This window comes from Oryzias latipes, chromosome 23 (genome assembly GCF_002234675.1).
Source record: "Oryzias latipes chromosome 23, ASM223467v1".
NCBI lineage: Eukaryota > Metazoa > Chordata > Actinopteri > Beloniformes > Adrianichthyidae > Oryzias > Oryzias latipes.
Genome location: NC_019881.2, coordinates 14,200,817 through 14,220,537, shown reverse-complemented (window position 1 = coordinate 14,220,537; position 19,721 = coordinate 14,200,817). Strand labels below are relative to the sequence as shown.

Below are 19,721 nucleotides of genomic sequence, written 5' to 3'. Positions count from 1 at the left end.
TAAAAATTATGATACATTTGGGTGAAAATAAAAAAAAACCAAGAGATAAGTTATTCTCACCATAAATTTTTGAAAATTTGCAAAAACAAATTCTGCCAAAAGGTTGTTTTTTTTTTGCAAGAAATGCAGCTTTTCTAGTTTTGTTCATCTGAACACATGAACTTTTAGTGTTTATTAAAATGCTTTTTTTTTCAATTTTTTCTTATTGCAAACAAAAAGAGAATTGTTACATACATGAAATACAATGAAACAAAGACATAGTTTCATATTTGTAACACAACATGGCCAGTTTTTTATTTTTATTTTTTCAAACCCCCCCCCTCCATAGTTTGCAAGATAAGGATAAGATATATATTGTCCAATATAACAAAAGAATATCTCTATGTTTAAAATACATTTTTAGATATTTACATCTAAAGACTATACATGAATGCTTTTAGTGCTTTTAGTGCTGCATACATTATGTTCTGTTGGAACGTTTGTTAACATATTTTTATTGATCACTACATAAAAAATGATGGACGTTGCAATTGTTTTTAATACAAAACATGAACCAAGTAATGAGGTTTTTTAAGGAAGGTATATAGGTATATAGGGTCCAAATTGTTTTGTTTTAGATAGAAACAGTGTTTTAATGTTAAATATCGTTCACAATCAAACTAATTTTTGTTAGGGAGTGTGTGTGGTGTAAAGAGATGAAAAAAACTTTGCAAATGTGGCTGTTTTTATCCTTTTTTTAAGTAGTGATAACACTGACATTTCCTATGACCACCAGATGTCTTTAAGCTGCTGCTTTGCTCAGAGTTATAATTTTGTGAGGTTTTCTTCAACTGCATTGTGTTTGCTTTGAACTTTGATTGCTGTGGATCCAAATAAAAATAAAAAACAGGTTACCAGCAGCAATGCAGCAGTATTTTCTTCCCATGACTCTTTTGGTAAGAGTTTTAGCTATGTTTGTGGTGTCCCTGGTTTTTGCATATCATAACTGGCCCATGCAGTCCATGCAATGTGCTGGCAAACTGCCCAGGACGTACCTTGCCTTCGCCTGACAGTTGCCAGATTGGCTCCACCATACCCATGACCATGAATAGGAATAACCAAGTAAAAAAATAAGCAATAGCCAGCAAATTTGTAGACTGGTTCACACTTAGATTAAGCGTTTCAGGGTGAGAGTATACTTTTTTTTTACACTTTTCACTGAAACAATATTCAGTCTAAGATGCCTTCTTATTAGGGGGAAAATAAAAGGAACAAAGACATCAGCAGCATAAGCAAAGCATTCCTTTCAAGAGTCTTCATGTTTTTACATTTCCCGCATGAGACCCAAGAAAGTTGTAAGTCGTAAAAACTGTTAGGTTGCAGAATTACGATAAAATATACGTTTTTTTGCAGTAAAAATAGACTCCAAACCTAGAAACCACAGGATGTGGTTAGTTCCTCTCCTTCATCATAATTTATGTTTATTGAAAAAAAAGTATGAGGACTGTTTCTTGTCTGGCATTCTCAGGATTCTATTTTACAGAAAACCAAAATAAGACTTCTGATATTTCTTACAATATTACACTTGAAGCCCTTTAAGGAAAAATATGTCAAACACAAACATAGAGACAGAAATTAAAAATCTTGGATTTTTCAGAAGCCGTCTTTGCTCTCTTTTTTGTTTTTTGGAACCTAGCTGAGAAACTACACCCAACTATTTTGTCCTTAATCGTGATTGAATATATCTCTGTTAGGAGATGAAAAAAAACATCAGTATTAAATAATGAAAAAAAGAAAAATAAGAAACCCTTAAAGACAGACATCAAAAGAGACATAATGAAAATAATTGTGGTCCAAGAACAAGCCCTTGGGGGACACCTCAGGAAAAGATTAATGCTGTTACTGTAAGTAGTTTGTCATCAATGATAGCCTCTAAGGATTCTTTGTCAAATTAAACTGCTGTTAGTGGTTTTTCTTTTTTCTCAAGTGTTTGTTTTCAGCTGTACAGCTTATGGAACAGAGCCAAATGAGACAGGTTAAACCTGATGCTGTGATCAGATACAAGACAGCTGCTTCTTCAGTTCATACGCCCATCATCATGTGCAAACAAGATGTAGGACGGAACATTTTCTAATATGCACCTTGTTTTTTTTTTTTTTTTTTTTTTTTTTGCTATTTTCAAATAGAAAGAAGATTCAGAGTAGCCTTATGGTACAACATTTATGTTAAAAAATTGATGTTTCGCTAACATTTACTATTTTCAAAGCTCACTTTGTTTTTTCTTTCAGGAATTTGAAAATTGATAAAGACAGCATCTTATTGGCCAGAAATAAAACAGGAGCATGTGTTAGTTTAATATAATATAAATAAACATAATTAAATAATTCTATAAAGTGTCATTTCATCCAAATATTCAATTATAACTTTATGTGAGTGAAGCTTTCTTAAAAAAGAATTGTCAAAAACAAATAACTGTCTTTTTTATTTTTCCCTTGGCACTGAAAACAAACCAATGGGTGTTACTGGGATAATGAATTTGTTATGTTTTTTGTGCATGCACTCTCACATTTATTCAAGTGGAACCAAAAAAGAAACATTCATTGCTTTTATTACACAGAAAACAAAACCATGTGTTGGTCATGGCCTCTCTGCCTCTATCTCTTTGTGTCACTGCCTCCTTCATGTCATCTGCTTTTCCATTTTCATCCCACTGCCTCAGGTTTAATGGCTGTTACATAAAAAAAATCCAACGAGAAAGATTACGCCTCTTGGCAAAAAAGAGGGTCTGAAAAAAATGCAGAAGGAATATATATTTTAAAAAAACATAACATCAAATTGCCATGCAGTGAGATAGACTGTAAAATAAGATACAGAAGAAAAAAAAAAAAGAAAAACTCCACTCCTATTCCAACTTCCCTTCTCATTGGCTATCACTTTAACCAATTGGAATCCAGGGGAGGAGCACTTCCTGTCATATCAATGAGTGGGGCTTCCCATGTGGTCTCCTATGTGTGCATGTCATTGCATCTGTTTAAAGTATTTTTGCATGCGCCAAACTTGAGTGAGCTCACATTATGTGTGAGCCTCTGTGTGCATATGGAGTCACATTGTTTAGTTAGGAGTTGTGTACTTTCTGAGATGTGGCCAACAGCTGGGGACGAGTGAATTTTAGGAATGAATTTTACCAGGACTTTGGGTTTCCAGGAAAAAAAAAATGCTGCATGAACACCATGGAGAAAGTTGACCTCTGTGTGTCATGAAGCAGTCTGCACTCAGCTCTTTGTCAAAAGAAAAATACTGTACATGTTGAAAACTTGGAATCTGACTTGTTGTTTCAGTTAATGTCATGAAATAAAATGTGAATGAATTACTTTTAGAATAATATTTGTCATTACATCGAGAAAATTCATGGCACTTGACACTTACTCTTACTTTTTTTTCATGCATTTTTTTTACTTGTAACAGACATAAACACAATTACTTCCTCTGCATCTGGTCATTTCAAAACACTGATTACAGGAATCTGGCGTTTTTGGTTATGTTTATTTTATTATAGTTCATAGGGTTTTCTTGTTCAGATTGAAGTTTTTTAGCATCAAAGTTTTTTAGCATCAAAACAGATTTGTTAATTCTATAACTTAATATTTTCAAGACAATGATTTTAATTTTTCACCACTTCTATTTGGTCATTTTTTAATGTTTCTGGGTTTTTATGTGTTAAGAATAAAACATTTTTTGAACAATGTTTTGGTTTTAAGGGTTAACATTAAGGCAAAAAGCTAACAAGAAAAACCTGTAAATATGATCTGCATGACAGCTGTTTCATGTTTTCTTTTAACTTAGTTAAAAAAAAAGTATTACAGTTTTGCCAAGACATTCATTTTTCTTTTCAGTTTTTCAAGTTTTTTTTTACTTCAATAATAGCAGTTTTTGTGGATTTCATAATTTGTTCTCTAACGGTATTAGAAGGAAAGGTTGTTTCCTGATCTCACAGCAAAATTAAACAAAAAACAGGTTTAAGTCAGAGTCTGATCAGACACCTAGGTTACACTCCGACAGGACTAAAGTTGTCTCACGCAGCTCAAAAGAATTGTTGTTGCACGATTACCGAGATATTTTTTTCCAAAAACGAAAACAAAAAAAAGCTTGACCTTTTAGTTTTACCAAGACTAAAGGCCAATGTTCTCGATTTCACAAGAATCAGGTCAAATGTATTGAAACCTACTATAAATCCTGAAGTTCTATCCTCTAATCCTCAACTTCCATGGAATCTTACCAGAGTAATAGACATGTGTTTTCTGTCTGTCTTTAAGCAAAAGATTAAATATCAAGTTTATGCGGATATTTATATAAAACAAGATAAGTGCAGATTTATTCATGAAAAGCACAGTCAGGACCTTTAGAAAGGCACTAAATGAACACACATGGCCTACAAAACTGCAGCTCACTCCAGTGTTTTGGTTGTGGAGTGTGTGTGTGTGTGGGTGTGTGCGTAGGTGTGTTTGTGTATGTGTGCGTTTGGCTTCATGCCCAAGGCTGATGTTGATAAAGTGTGACCACATATTCCCAAAGGAGGAAGAAATGGACACATGCCTGTTCACAAAACTAACCCCTTCTCCATTTTTTTCCACTTATAATGTTGACTCTTTTCTTTTAAAAGGGTATCCTTACTGTGCCCTCTGTCTCTCCACCTCTTTTCACACTCCTTTTTTTTTTTTTTTTTACGTCTTGGCTTTTTCCTGCCTCTTTTTGGAAAACAACACACAAAAGGACATGCTCCATGTGTTCATAGTGTTTTGATAGTACTTCACTTCTTGGAACTGTTGAATGATTTCTTGGAGAATTACCCGGGCTGGATCAAACTGAGCTGTAATGTAAGCTGTAGGGAGGATGAAATCAAGATTTCCAGCATAAAACTGTCAGAAGCACAATCTCCAAGCAAGCACCAGCACTTTAGAGAAACATCTACAGAACTCTGTATTTTTATCTTAGATTATTCCAAGTAGTCAGCTTACCTCTGTTCAAACACACGGCATGTTTTTGCTCATTTTTGTCTTTGTAGCAACCACTCCACATCTTTGTTTCAACAATCGCAAAACAGTCACTAAAAACAAATATGAAAAAGGAACCACTTTGTTACGAGTTCACCCAGCAAAACATATAAGAGCAGACTTAACTGTGCTTCCACTGGCAGGAAGGGAGTAGTATTTGGTGAGGTGCAACCACCGTAAGAGCATGAGGAAGATAGCGAAGCACATGATCCAAGTTGGCAAAAATACTGTGTTTACATCCTGTACAGTGTCGCAATGTGTGCATGTGTCACGCGTCTTTGATTAGACTACTAACTGTGTTGAAAAAATTGAAACGATGCAGCTGAAATGTCAATGGATTTATACCAAAAGAAAAACTGATTAATATGTTTGTGGACAATGTAGTGATGTAACAACATAATGAAGGTGTCAGTAAGCAATTGATGATTTGATATGCACCTCCTAATAATAATAATGTCAAAAAAACACTGTTGAAGTTGAAGAAGAATAGAACCTATAATAGAGTCCAGACGTGTGCCAGATTTTGTGCCCTTGGTCTTAAAAGATTTGGTATAATTAATTTGGGTTATTCATCAAATGTTGTCATGTCTTTTTATACTTGGCGCTATATTTTTTCCAAATCGTTTTACAGCTCATTCTGAAATACAGCAATACTCGTATGCAATCTGATGTTCCTGCTTTGTCAAATAATGGTTACACAAAGGGATGCACCATGAGTCACAAATTAAATCTGCATGCAATATTCTTTGGTGTCTTTCTGTTTCTTGACAAACCCCACCCTCCTCCTCACATACACATATTCACATACGCAAAACTCACACAACCTCATTTACACTTTTTTACATATCACTTTACACACAACTCTTTAAAACTACATATTATTTCAATGAAAATTGGTATACGTTGTAGTATTTATGATAGTCCATTAACAAGTCAGGCTGGTTGTATTTTTCTCTTTTCTCTTCTGTAGTTATTAGTCTTTGCTGCCCTCTTTGGGTTACTCTGCTCCTAAAATGTTATGATTTTACAAATTCTTTGTGCTGTATTTATTGATATTAAAGATGTTTTAGTACTTCTGTTTAAGATTTGTTCATCTGTTTAAGCTTTTTATTGACTTTCAAAATTTATATCTATGATGGATCATCTTAGTTTACATTTCTTTGTATTTTTTTTCATTGGTTATATACTCTCTAACTAAAGTGTCTAACTATTCTATCCCAAAAATGACATGAGGAATGAGTAATAAGTAAAAATGTTGATGAGAAATGCAATGCAATTGGGAGTCCCAACGAGGGGTGTTTGCCTCAGTTTGCACCAAACCCTCAACCTCCCCCTCAAGCCGATAAGGTGGCAATCTTACTAGTCCTAAATGCTTTTTAATTTTACATCATCCTTTTTTAATGAAAGAAATTCTACAAACAAGCCGTTTTTTCATGCATTTTCAGGGAGGTTCAGCCGCTAGCTTGAACATGAACCTTTATGCCACCAAGAAGACAGCAGCTGAAGGCATGTTGGACATTGCTCTCTTCCTGGCAAACATCACACACATGAAGACTGTCATTGAGCAGGGGGCTGGATACAGGTAAGGCAGAGTTTACAAAATAAATCTTTAGAGGGGAACCTCTAAAGGTATATGTAAAAAATCATTAATTGAATTGCATTGGACATGGTTTATTTGAAGCAATCAAAGCAGAAATTATACAATAACAAAACAAGACAAACAACAGAAATTTGACTCTATACAAAGATAAATTAAACATAGGATAACTAGTAATGAAAATTGAAAGGAAAATACATTCAAATACCCCAGTAAATAGTTCAATTGTTACTCCTAAAAATAAATAAACATATTTGCTCTTTTGCATATTGTTCTTGACACAGTTTGCAAATCTTTCTTTTTTTTTTGGTTCAACAGATGATATAAAGCCTAACTTCATGCTTTTTTTCTTTAATTCTCAGGTACTATGCTGCGGTCCTGACACTCATTTCCTTCTCCCTGGCCCTTCAGATTGTGGCTGGAGTGCTGATTATCATAATTGGTGAGTTTTAGGAAAATACCTAAACAAACAGCTGCTTTATGTGACTCATTTTTTTTTTCTGTTGACTAATTTACATTAACATACTAATGCACCTATTAATAATGGTTAGTGTGAGCAGAAAATGTGATTTTTCTGCAACATGAGAAAAAGAGGCGATATTGAGAAGAGAACAAACTCTTTGAATGTTTTGTGGTTATTGTTGGAACGTGTTTGTAAATGTGTGTTGCAGCCCGGCGAGACATCAACGTAGAAGCCAACCAGAAACGACTAGACAGTTTGAACAACATCACAACCGTCATCATCTTCCTCATCTCTGTCACCAACTTCTTCATCTCCGTGATGGGCATGGAACGAACCGGCCTATTTCCCAGAATGCACTTCTGAAACCCTCACAGTTTTTAGGTCATCTTCCATGACACACATAAAACACAGATTGGTGTAACCCACTGACCGTATAGGAGAACTGGACTGAGTGAGTGTGATGTCACCCACAGCTCCAACCAAGTCAATTAAGTCGCCATTCATTTTCGCTAAATAGAGGCCATCACGTTGGAGCCAAACAATGTCAGTGAGAAGTGATGGGTCAGAATCAGTCAGCATTTCTATGGCAACCACTCTTGCCAATCAGGAGTGAGCTTGATGGAAGCCCACACCCCCTAGTCCACACCCCTATCAGATGTTTCAAAGGTGAGATCACACACTTTTTTTGAGCCATCTGATTGGCCAGTTTATAATTTGAATAACTTGCACTAAAGAAAAATACCTGGATTAGCAAGAACATGTTAAAAAATTGTATCAGAGCAAGAATGGTTATTCTGACCAATAGAATGACAGAGTAACAGCTGTTTCTTGGAACCTGCAGGTATTTTCTGTTTGGAACGCCAGGGGGGGAGGTCACTCAGTCCATTTCTCATATACAGTCAATGGTGTAACCTTTTGCCCTATTCACTTACTAATAAACCACTCTGATTTGAGTGTGTGTTTTACAAAAAAAAAAAAAAAAATGAAATGAAATGAACCAACAAAAACAACAGGATGGGTGCATGTCTCTGTTTTCTGTTTGTGTTGTGTGAATGTGTGCATGTGTGCATGTGTGAATGTGTGTGCAAAAACAGCTCGTGTTGAGCTGACCCGCCTTCCTTCTTGTCGAAGATGGTTAGACTTCTTGAACAATGTCATCACCGGCATCGTCTTCCTCACTCTCCTTGTAAACATCATCAAAGCTGCCTTCGGCACACAGCGCAGCTGCTTCCTGCGATGGCTGCTTCAGCGCTTCATTCTATGAGACACAAAGAGCTGATGCACAGTATGTCACACTTAATGTTCATAAATACTTCCAGAAAAAGGGAATTCTTTTCCCACTTTTATGGAATGGTGTAATTCTTGTTGTCATCACTAGATGGAACCATTTACATTTTTTGGGGCGGTTGCAGCACCTGGGGACTGAAAATTTAGGATCTATGGTCTTACTTTCTCTTTTGTTTTTGTATCAATAATGAAAATCTTGATTCATTGGAAGCAAATCAGAAAACCTATATCTCAAAAATCCAGCAGGTGTCTGAACTAAAGAATAAATTTGCAATTTGTTTTTTTCCAAGATAATTTGCAATTCTGAGGTAAAACAATGATTTGCACTTGTTCTTTAATTCTTGATTTTTCTGCTACTCTGTTCTTGAACATAGTTTTTATTATGCAGAATCTATATTTGAAGCAATATTTCTTTTGTAACTTTCTCATTTGCAATAATTAGGGGTGTAACGATTAATTAACTTAATCGATGAATCGATTTATATTCCTACGATCCAACTAGATTTTCTGGGGCAAGTTGTTAATCCAAATGACCCATACCATTTTTCTAAAAAATTGTGTCATAATGAAATAAATCGATTATATCGATATTGGAAAATACCATTGGGATTGAGGGTTTATTTTACTACAATGTAAAATCAATCATCACAGCGTACAACACACATGTGATGTCAGCAAAAAAGCATCCAGCCATCATTCCAGTCCAATGTGTGGAAAAACTTTAAATTTTGAAAAGACATGTGACTATACTTTGTGGTAGAATGTTTTAATAATGTTAAATTTGTGGAAAAACCACAGTGGGCTGAACTTTAAGAAACTAAAATGTGAATGGATTTACCATTAGTTCTTGTTTGTTTGTACCTGTATTTGATTTAAACTTGATTATGTTGCAAGAAATACAAGGAATGTGGAAAACTTCACCTGCACTGTTCAGTACCCATGTATTCATGTCTGAGTCACACTGGTTGAGTTTTTGGCTGAAGATGTCCTGGATTGATTTTAGGTCCGTGAATGGGATTGTTCAAAATGAACCAATATCGACTATAAAAGATATCAGCAACCACAAATTATGATATGAATCAAATTGTTGCTATAATGAATCATCACACCCCTAACATTAAAGCTTTTTAAAAATATTTTTGTTTGCATTCCTTGAGTAACAATAATTCCCTATAATTTGTCCAAAACTAGATATTAAAAGGGCTCAAATCAGCTACATGGATTCCTCAATTCTTTGCTGTTTTTGTAAAAACCCTCAAAAAGAAGCATCAAAATAAAAATTACTTTTTTTTTCTTTTATTTGCCAGATCTACTGTATTTGCTGCCATTTTTTAGAGTGCGAGCCACAGCTGGCTGAGACACTCTTAAACTGTTTAAAATTCAAATTTAAAAACCCAATTATAGATACAGTATGAGTATACTGTATTAATATTTATAATTTTCTTGAACAAGTCAGTTTGACAAGAATTGCCATTATAAACAGGACGGTTGGTATTCTTTCATTTAAAACTTTTAACGTCACACAGTTTTAAATTCAGAAATAAAACTAGCATTGTGTGAAGACCAGGTGACGTTCATGGTGATCTCACATCAAGCTCCTTTTGTGGCTCAAATGTTGAACTTTATGATTGCAGCAAGATTGTGAATATCTACTGATCATTTAATTTAAAAGTTTTTCAATTTAAAACAGCGTTGACGTTTATCAACCAAAAAGCTTAAGTTTCCTGTTCAGTAATGAAGTAAAACCACAATATAAACATAAAACAGATAAGTCAGGTGGATTTAATTGTCTTGCAGAAGTGTGTTATGTATTTTTGAGATGAATTTAAACAAAATAGTGTGTGTGTTGAAAACATTTGAATCTGAGTGCGTCTGCCTGTGTGCCTGTGTGTGTTTGTGCTGTAGCTCGCAGGGACCTGAACGTGGTGTCCAATCAGAAGCGACTCGACTACCTGAACAACGTCACCACGGGCGTCATCTTTGTCACCACAGTGATCAACTTCTTTGTCAGCTTCTTCGGATCCAAGAGGACCGGCTTCTTCCGATGGCTGCTGGCACGACTCCACTTCTGACACCTTCAAGACCCAAATTACACTCCTGCACACTACCTGCACGGGTTCAATTAGGCCGCTACAATACGTACAATTCATATTTATACATTATTTTGGGTTTTATGCTGAAGAAAATTGCAAATTGTGAAACAATAATCCTACTAAAAAATAAATTTAACCCTCTGTTATTAAAAAACACAGTATTTTCTTTATGGTATGTGCTTCTGCAAATGTTTCATGAATTTATGGGGTTTAGGAATTTTATACACTTTATTTTTGAACACATTTTGGTGTGTTTACAGATTTAAAGTTATTTAAAGATTTGGAGGTCATTGCCAGACAAAATATTCAACTCTAATTTTTGTTGGTTCTCATTTTGGAAGCTCAAAAAGAGCAAATGTGAGAAGGAAAAAAATACATTTTTTTATGATTATGTTTCTTAAGAAAAGCTTATTTAGGTTAAACCCGTACCTTTGCATAGTCTGAACCCCCTTTTTTTTCTCTCTGTGGTACATATTTATGTGGAACACAGGGCGTCGGGACCTAAACAACTCCACTCTTCAAAGGCGTTTGGACTACCTTAACAATGTAACGACGATCATCGTCTTCATCACCACCGTCCTCAACTGCTTCATCAGTACTTTTGGAATGCAGAGGACGGGATACTTCCCATGGCTCATGATGCGCATTCATTGATTACAAGTTGGCGCACAACATGTAACGTGTCATTCTTTCACTTACTTCTGTGACTTTAACAGATCCTATTTCTGTTAACCTGGACTTGAATATGCTCTAAAGTATGTTTTAGCCACCCAAATTTTACCCTGACAAAGTATAAATTGTTTGTTCTCTTATTTTTTTCGTACATATTTAGACTAAGATTTAATAACTTTATTGACTCAACTATAGTACAATTGTCTCTTTTTAAAGGTAACGGTTTCCTCTGTTAAAAACTTAAAAAAAAATGCTTTGTTATGATCATGAGATCCATTAAGTCTTTGGTGCCAACTCCTAATTTTTTGAAAGAAAGCTGGAATGAAAAAATGTTGTCAGGCTTGATTGTATTCTCATTTTACAAAAAAGGTGGGGTGAATGGGAGCTGTATTTCCTGAGAAACAAAAGTATGAACTGAAACGAAACTTATGTTTTATCAGAAGCCGGAGCAGTTACATTTTCGTCAGTTTCTATCTGACAAGTCCATTTCACTGCACCATCTGCTGTTTCCGGTGCAAAATCAAAAAGTCTTGTATCTAGTACGGTGACAACTGCAGATAAGACAAAAGAAATAGTTATTAGAAATAGTCAGTTATTGCAAAAGCAAAAGAACATTATGAAGATGGAGATTCTTGATCAGAATCAGAATCTTTTTTGCTCCATAACATCTGTTATGGAGCAAAAAAACACAGTTTAGACATTGCAGAATTGAAAGAACAGAAAGCAGGCGATGATCAAAACTACTGGAATGGTTGCTATAAGGCTGAACAGACATGGTAGCAAACTCAACATTGGTCAAGACAGAGAAAATTTGCTTGTAAAACTAATTAGGAATTAATAATAAATAACTCAGTAAAAACAAAGAGCATGTTTAGGACCATCCCTTTCTAGATGACTTTCAGGTGATAGGATAACATAATGAAGTCAGGGCATGCTTGAAAAGTTCTTAAAAAAAAGCTTTATTTTTTAAGCTTTAGGTCATATTTTATGCAGATGCAGTTAGAACTTTTTTCTTTACTGTTTAAAAAATCTGTGTATGCTTTGTCAAAAGTCATTAAACCAGTTTTGACTGTCACAAATCCCACTGAAAATTCAATAAATTACAGTTTTAGCTTCAAAAAGATTTTGGAAAATTTTCATTCATTTTTTTAATGTATGTAAAACAAAATAAAAAAAGGTTGTACAAGCTAAATAAAAGATTTTTTTTTTAACTTGGGTTATATTTCTCCTTTGCTATTGCTTGAGATATTACTTATGCTTCTCTTTAACAAAATAGTCAAAATCCTTTTTTTCTTATTTATAAGCTTCCAAGCTATTTTTAGGTAAAGGGAAGTTTATGCCAAAAGAATTTAAGCATATAAAAAATGTTGTCCACATTTTATGCACCACATTTTTTAGTACAGATAAGCTGTACTGACAATTCAATGGGAGGAGCTCTCATTTCAAGAAAAGGCTGAAGCAAAACCTGTTTTCATTTATGTTTGGTGAACACAATGAAAAGGTAACATTAAACTTCCTTCTTCTCTTCTGTTTTGCCAAAGTACTGTTAATGTTGTTGTTTCTTATGAAGTTATTACAGTTTTTCTCAGTCACTGTAGTCCAATTCTCAGATCAGAATTGAAGTTTGCAAATACGTGTGTGCATTTCTCAAAACCATTTGTACAAACAGCAAAACCCTTTGGATTTCTTGCAAAAGCCTGTAACTTGCTCAAAATCTTTAGTTCATCTCTCAAAACTAAGTCTTTATGTCATTGAACATGTCAGTGCCATCAGAATGTCAAGTCCTTGTGTCATTGTCTACGAACAAGACAGTCAAATGACTTAGTCATGTTGTTAATATAACTGTGTACTTTAGAGGGAGGTTCTGATTTAAACTATGGCTAAAGTTTGGATGACAATTATTGTAAAATGTAAGTTACATCCTTTTTGTTTGTTTGCAAGAGATTGGACAAGATTCACATTTACACTTTTATTGTTCATATTGTAATTTGTTGACAGACCATGTCATACCAACATAGAAAAAACCCACTGCAAACAGTAACACAAAGGGGAAAAAAATGGAGGACAATATTCTGTCCAACAGTACAGGCAGTGCAGTAGGAATTGGTGTGGTCTTCCTACACCTCTTGTCGTTCCTGTATGTTAGGCCACAAATTCTCATCCACATCACAGCAAATATCCTCTCTTGCAATGCAGCGAGATATCTTTGTCACATTATGACAACTTGGTCAACCATTTTGCAGTTAATGACTTATACGATGAACTAATGACTAGGTGTTTTGAGGAGTAAGACTATTGCACAGTGAACTCTATAATACATTTTGATCAACATTACATAAACAATTGATAATGTAGCAAAGAGCAAAGAATTGTACATAATCATTTGCATGGATGTACTAAAGCAATTGCAACTTGTTCAAAGAAGTGAGAAACTGCTTATATGAAGTGCACAAGTGACATCATGATGTCAAAATTGGACAAATAGTTTGGGGAATTTCATTCTGATCTGAGAATTGTACTAAAGCGACTGAGAAAAATTGTAATGTCTTTAAACCTGTAAAAGGGTTATTAAATAAATTAGAAAGGACAGTTTGTAACTTATCCTTTTTTAAAGTTCTATTTATTTTGGTTGGGTTTTTTTCCATCTATTTTAAAAAAGATTAACCTCTGCAAGCTTCTAATTAAACCACCTTATTAGGTGATCCTTAAAGTATTTAGCATTTGTGAGTAAAAAGGTCACTGACCTTCTCCAAAGAAATCCTTGTTAATTGCTGTAACTGAGGACGTATTGCTACTTTTCCTTTTTATTTACATCATGTTTTTGTCCATTTATAATGTTAAAATTTACATTACATTGTATGTATGTATGTATGTATGTATGTATGTATGTATGTATGTATGTATGTATGTATGTATGTATGTATGTATGTATGTATGTATGTATGTATGTATGTATGATAGATAGATAGATAGATAGACAGACAGACAGACAGACAGACAGACAGACAGACAGACAGACAGACAGACAGACAGACAGACAGACAGACAGACAGACAGACAGACAGACAGACAGACAGACAGACAGACAGACAGACAGACAGACAGACAGACAGACAGACAGATAGATAGATAGATAGATAGATAGATAGATAGATAGATAGATAGATAGATAGATAGATAGATAGATAGATAGATAGATAGATAGATAGATAGATAGATAGATAGATAGATAGATAGATAGATAGATAGTTTAATAAGCCCTGAGGACATTTTTAAATGGCCATCTTCTGACGATCACAAAACACTCACACATTAAAAACAATAAAGGACAATGGTTTAAAAATCAATAGATTGAAAAAATAATAATAGATTGAATAGATAAAAATAAATAGATAAAATAATTTAAAAATCAGTGGGTTAAATGAATTAAAAGAAATTGTTTCTTGGATGATACGCCAGAGAGTTGCATTGCCTGAGGAACAAAAGATTTCTTCAACCTGTCTGTGGAGCAGCGCTGGAACAGCAGTGTATTGCTGTATGTACTCCTCCTGTTGGTGAAGGCCTCATGTAGGGGATGTGAGGGATTCCTCATGATGGCCCTGAACCTGGTCAGAGTTTTCTGCTCTGGCGCCTCCTGCACAAGAGCCAACTTCAGTCCCACCACAGAGCTCGCCCTCTTATTCATCTCGTTGCAGATGCTCTTCTTGCTGGCACTGCACCAGCACACAGCAGCATAGAGGAGAGCACTCTCCACCACTGACTGATAAACACGTGCAGCAGTTTTGTGCAGATATCAAATGAGGGCAGTCACTGGAGAAAGTACAGCCTGGACTGGCCCTTTTTTGTAAAGCTGGTCCGTATTGATAGTCCAGTCCAGCTTGTGATCCAACACAACCATGTACTATAGGTCTGCACCATCTACACGCTTTCTCTCTCTATGTGTATGGGTTTGTTAGTTAGTCTATGATTTAGGAAACCAAGAATGGTTGCACAGCCATCTTGATCAGCTTCTCTTGCAGCAGGTTAGAGGCGCAGGAGAAATAAAAAAAAAGCATTCACACAGTGCTACCTCCTTCATCCAGCCATCCAACTGTGAATAGGTACAGTGTAGCAAGTCGTCTGCAGCCGTCCGTCTCGAGAGACGATGGTGTAGCTCCTTGATCTACCGACACCGCCGGGAACAGCGGTGCCTGTACCAAGTGTGCAGTCCCTGCTACAGTCCCTGTGCAGTCCCTGCTACACTTGGTACAGGTGAAGGCTGATGGCTCTTGCAGCCGCTGCTGCCGCTGCTTCCTCCTGGTTATTTTTTGTGCTGCATTCTTGTTCCACTCAAGCCTGTGAGTCTGTTGTACCCTCCCTGACCGCGAGTCTCCAGATGGGGCGATCGTCTGCTTGACTTTCCCTTGAGTCAGGGTCGATAAAGCACCGCCTCACATCTATCTTGCAGACATCTTTGAAGCGCAGTTTTAGATGCCCTCTTGTTCTATGGCCTGTAACTAGCTTGCCATAAAGGAGGTCTTTGGGGATACGTCCATTCTCATGACATGGCCAAGCCACCTCAGACATCTCTCACTGAGTGCTGTGTGCATGCAGTTCATGTTGTAAATGTAGCAAGTAGAGTCAAATATAGTCTGTTATGCATTGAGATGCTCCCTCAACGTCCTCCTCCATAGTGATCAAGTAGAACTCTCCAGTGATTTCTTCCAAAACAATCCCTGAGCTCCCCCTCAGCATTAGGCGTTCACCTGCTCACGCTCCGTTTTATTGCAGGTTCTTTCCTCATCGAAGGTGTATATGTGGGCTGTGAGGAGATCAAAATGTGATCTCGTTTGCCGAGGGCGGGGAGGGAGTGTGGCCTTATAGGCATCTTTGATGTTGGCATTAAACAAATCAATAGTCCTGTCACTGTGAGTTGGGCAGTTCACGTACTGCATTTTTACCTCCCCTACAGCCAGAATCCGAGGTAGCTAATACTAATGGATAAAAGCTCGCAGTCTCTGCAGCAAATAGTCTTTTTAAATTAACTCCATAATATGATCCATATTTTAACGGTGAAGCGTCCAGGCTTTCACCACTTTGTCGATATACATTGTGAGGCCGCCTCCTTTACTTTTGTCGCACGCCCCGGTGTCTCTGTCACCGCGTGCCGAAGAGAAGGCAGGTAGCTACACATTGATGTCGGGTATGTTGACTGTTGGCCTCTTAATTTGAAATCAAGTCTATTTTTGAGCTCTAACCTGAATCATATTAAAGGATTGCTGCATCTGATGAGTCAAACTGATCTTCTTGTCATAATAACATAAAAGTGAAAAGTTAACCTTTAAAGTTAAACTTGTATTATTTGTCTCTTTTATCTAGAAATGGCATCAACTATCAATCTCATTTCTGAAGAGCAACTTCTGTGCTCCATTTGTCACGATGTATTTAAGGAGCCAGTCTCAACTCGATGTGGACACAACTACTGTAAGAGTTGCATCACAGAGTACTGGGACAGCAGTTGTCAAATACAGTGTCCCCTATGCAGGACAAAGTTCCATACCAGGCCAAAATTCCTGGTTAACACCGAGTTCAGAGCCATGGTGGAGCATTTCAGCCACATCCAAGTGAAGAGTGAGGGGGAGATTGCTCAAGCAGGAGACGTTCCGTGTGATGTCTGCACAGAAACCAAAATAAAAGCTCACAAGACGTGTTTGGTGTGTTTAGCTTCATACTGTCAGACTCACCTGGAGCCTCACCAGAGTCTGAAAAAACACAAGCTGGTCGATCCGTTGTCAAACCTGTGTGACAGAGTGTGTAAAAAACATGACAAGATGCTGGAGCTCTTCTGCTGCACAGATCAAGAGTGTGTCTGTTTGATGTGCTGGAGAGATGGCCACGCCAATCATCATGTCATCCTTTGTGAGAAAGCTTTCCGAGAAAAGAAAGCCCTGCTTACAAATGCTATCTCCGAAATGAAGACGACGGAAAACAAAAATGCTGGGAGTGTCAACAAACTGAAAACCTCATTCCAACAGAGGAAGAAGGCGTCAGAGAAGGATATGGCAGACATTGGAATGTTTCTGACTGGTCTGGTGACTGAAGTGCAAGAAGGCAAGGGAAAGGTGATTGAACTGATTAAGCAAAAGCAGAAACGAGTGGACACAATTGGCAATGTATATTTTGCGAAGATGGATCAAGAAGCTGCAGAGATGAGGAGGAAAAGATGTGAACTGGAGCAGCTTCTGCAAACTGAAGACCATCTCCACTTTTTATTGAGTTACCAGCGCTATAATCAAACTGCAGCAATCCAGTCCAATTCTATCGAGCCTTTGGACAATAACCAGCCAGTCTATGGAGAGATGGTGAAAAAATCCACTTCTCAGATGAAGAAGACACTAAGCAATCACATAGAAGGGCTTCTTCATCAACTTTTATCTGAGGGCTGTGATGGAGGGGCAATGCCAAAAGTATGGATTCCTCCCCAGGATGAGCTGATGATGATCCAGCAGTGTAATGCTGTGGATCTGACTTTTAACGCCTTTGGTGGTCACATCAGTCTCATGGTATCTAGGGATGGGAAACAGCTGTCATTGCGCAAGGACCGTTTTGTTTTGTCCACCTTATTTGGTGAAAGATTTGAAAATCTGCCCATTGCCTTTTCAACAAACTCTTTTTCCTCGGGTAGATTTTATTATGAAGTTAGAGTCAATAAGAACCAGAACTTTATCTTGGGAGTGGCTAAAGAGTCAATAAACATGAAACCCATTTCTTATCCAACCACTGTGGATGGAGTCTGGACTTTTCGTCTCCTATTCGGCAACGTCTATGAGGTTTTTGACCCGAATGAGATACGCCTATTTCTAAAACAGGCACCAGAGGTGATTGGTGTGTTTGTGGATTATGAGAAAGGGGAGGTCTCCTTCTATGATGTAGAGGCCAGGTATTTGATGTACTCCTACAAAGGATGCTGCTTCACTGAGATGGCTTCATCCTTCAAAGCCCTCCTTTATGCTATGACTGGCACGTCACAGGTTATCAGACCAAAGCTGTACCCCATTTTTGGTTTTTCTGACGATCTTTCAAATCCCAGCCTCACAATCACTCCTGTAGAGTGAAGGAGGCCAGGTCTCTTGGTCTAAAGACTAAAGTTGATGTATAAGTGTCATGCATTACTTTGCTATGCACACTAAAGCACCTATGATTAAACCAATTATATTGGAGCTTTTGAAGGAGATGGTGGAACCAAATTTATTGCCAATAAAAGTAGAACAAGGGATTTCATAAAGCATCAGATTCTCGTGTGAGGTCTGAGAAATAGTTTTGTACAGGATACTCAAGATGCAATGTCTCCATTTGATCAGTAGGTGGCTCTGTAGTGCTATCTAAAAAAATAGAGCATAGACATTTAGATTAAAAAAAGGGAAATAAAAAGTAAGGGACTTTGTTTCTTTTTTCGTTCATTATTATTTACATTTACATTTTGCAATAAAAAAATGTTTTTTAAATCCAAATATATAACTTATTTCTTCAAAAGTTGAACATTTCTATATTGATTATTGCTTAACTGGCTAAAACAATCCGCAGAAAAAGAAGTAATAATAGGAGGATAAAGAAAAGTTGCCAAAGGTGATTAGGAAATCAAAAGTTAGGATTAAAGAAGGATGTTTTGTACAGTAAAACACAACTGAACACCAATTTTCCTGATTTGTCAGTTTCTAAACATATCAACTGATCAATGTAAAGAAGTTTATTTGGACAGATGTTATTTTTAAAAACTGATTTCTATTGTATTTTTGTTGTAATATCATGCAGATGTTTATGCTTGTGTTTCAATCTGCTTTAAAATGCTTGCTAAAAATAATGTTAATGGGTTCCACTGGGGAGCAATCCAAGTAGGACCAATCGTACTTAGATATTAGAAGGTATTTTATGAAATATAGGACATGTTTGCTTTTTTAACCGTGCTTTCAAGCTTTTGTAGAGGCGATTTGCAACAACATATATTCTAGAGTAATATTTTTGGGGTCACTGGTGTTTTATTTCTTGACACCAGGACCGTGCACATGATTATAGTGGGGCAGGGGCTCAAAGTCAGAAAAGAGCTAAGAGCATGCGCACATTTTTCAGGGCCCTTTACACAATGTGGACTTAATGTAAAACATAAAGTACTAAGAGAAAGAAAATTACTTGGCTGTGTATCCTGTGTAGGTAAAAGTGATATGCAATTGCCATTATTTTATGTCAACGATTGTCCGCATGTATTCATGTCACAATATCATAGACAAACAAAGCAATAAAACCCTGGACTCTTTTGATTGTTGAAGATAAACACTTTATTAATGATAATCCATTTTATTTAAAAAAGCCTCACAAGGAATCCAAGGATACTGTAAAAAACAAAGGTAAAAACTATTCATTAAAAGCGCAATAAACAGAAATTGACAGAAAATCAAAAGTCCATCAAAACAAGAAGGCAGAATTAAACAGATGAGTTTTGATTTGAACGTTTGTAAAGAGTCTTTGTTACGGAGGTCAAAAGGGAGGGAATTGCAGAGTTTGCCACACTTTATTGTACATTGAAATGTGAAACATGAACTTAG

General features: G+C 36.3%; 2 protein-coding genes and 1 long non-coding RNA gene across 13 annotated transcripts in view; 2 read left to right on the top strand and 1 right to left on the bottom strand.

Annotated features, from left to right (window-relative positions):
• The window catches only part of LOC101162567 (ninjurin-2), a 55,669-nt gene extending 43,404 nt beyond the window's left edge, over nt 1–12,265 (top strand). For 3 of the 11 annotated variants that reach the window (XM_011491102.2, XM_011491103.3, XM_011491100.3), the window contains 4 exons: nt 6,476–6,612; nt 6,990–7,069; nt 8,185–8,375; nt 10,283–10,396. In XM_011491102.2, the coding sequence (XP_011489404.1) occupies nt 6,476–6,612; nt 6,990–7,069; nt 8,185–8,354 (387 nt within the window). In that variant the 3' untranslated portion in view covers nt 8,355–8,375; nt 10,283–10,396. Of the gene's footprint in view, nt 1–6,475; nt 6,613–6,989; nt 7,070–7,298; nt 8,084–8,184; nt 8,376–10,282; nt 10,761–10,960 lie in introns of those variants that run through there. The other 8 variants (XR_911109.1, XR_911108.3, XR_911107.3 and 5 more) reach the window with 7 other exon arrangements.
• On the bottom strand, nt 2,142–6,467 carry LOC110017632. Its single transcript, XR_002293088.2, has 2 exons — nt 5,157–6,467; nt 2,142–5,083 (listed from the first exon to the last, which is right to left on the bottom strand). It is a non-coding gene; the product is annotated as an uncharacterized LOC110017632 (long non-coding RNA).
• Nucleotides 12,266–14,366: 2,101 nt separating the features above from the next.
• Nucleotides 14,367–19,431, top strand: LOC101171793 (tripartite motif-containing protein 60-like). Its single transcript, XM_004083147.3, has one exon. It carries the CDS (start codon nt 16,503–16,505, stop codon nt 18,234–18,236), a length of 1,734 nt encoding a protein of 577 aa, XP_004083195.1. The 5' UTR covers nt 14,367–16,502; the 3' UTR covers nt 18,237–19,431.
• Nucleotides 19,432–19,721: the final 290 nt, after the last annotated feature.

Excerpts from the sequence above, each read along its gene's own strand:
- LOC101171793 (XM_004083147.3), top strand. The coding sequence starts at position 16,503 with ATGGCATCAACTATCAATCTCATTTCTGAAGAGCAACTTCTGTGCTCC.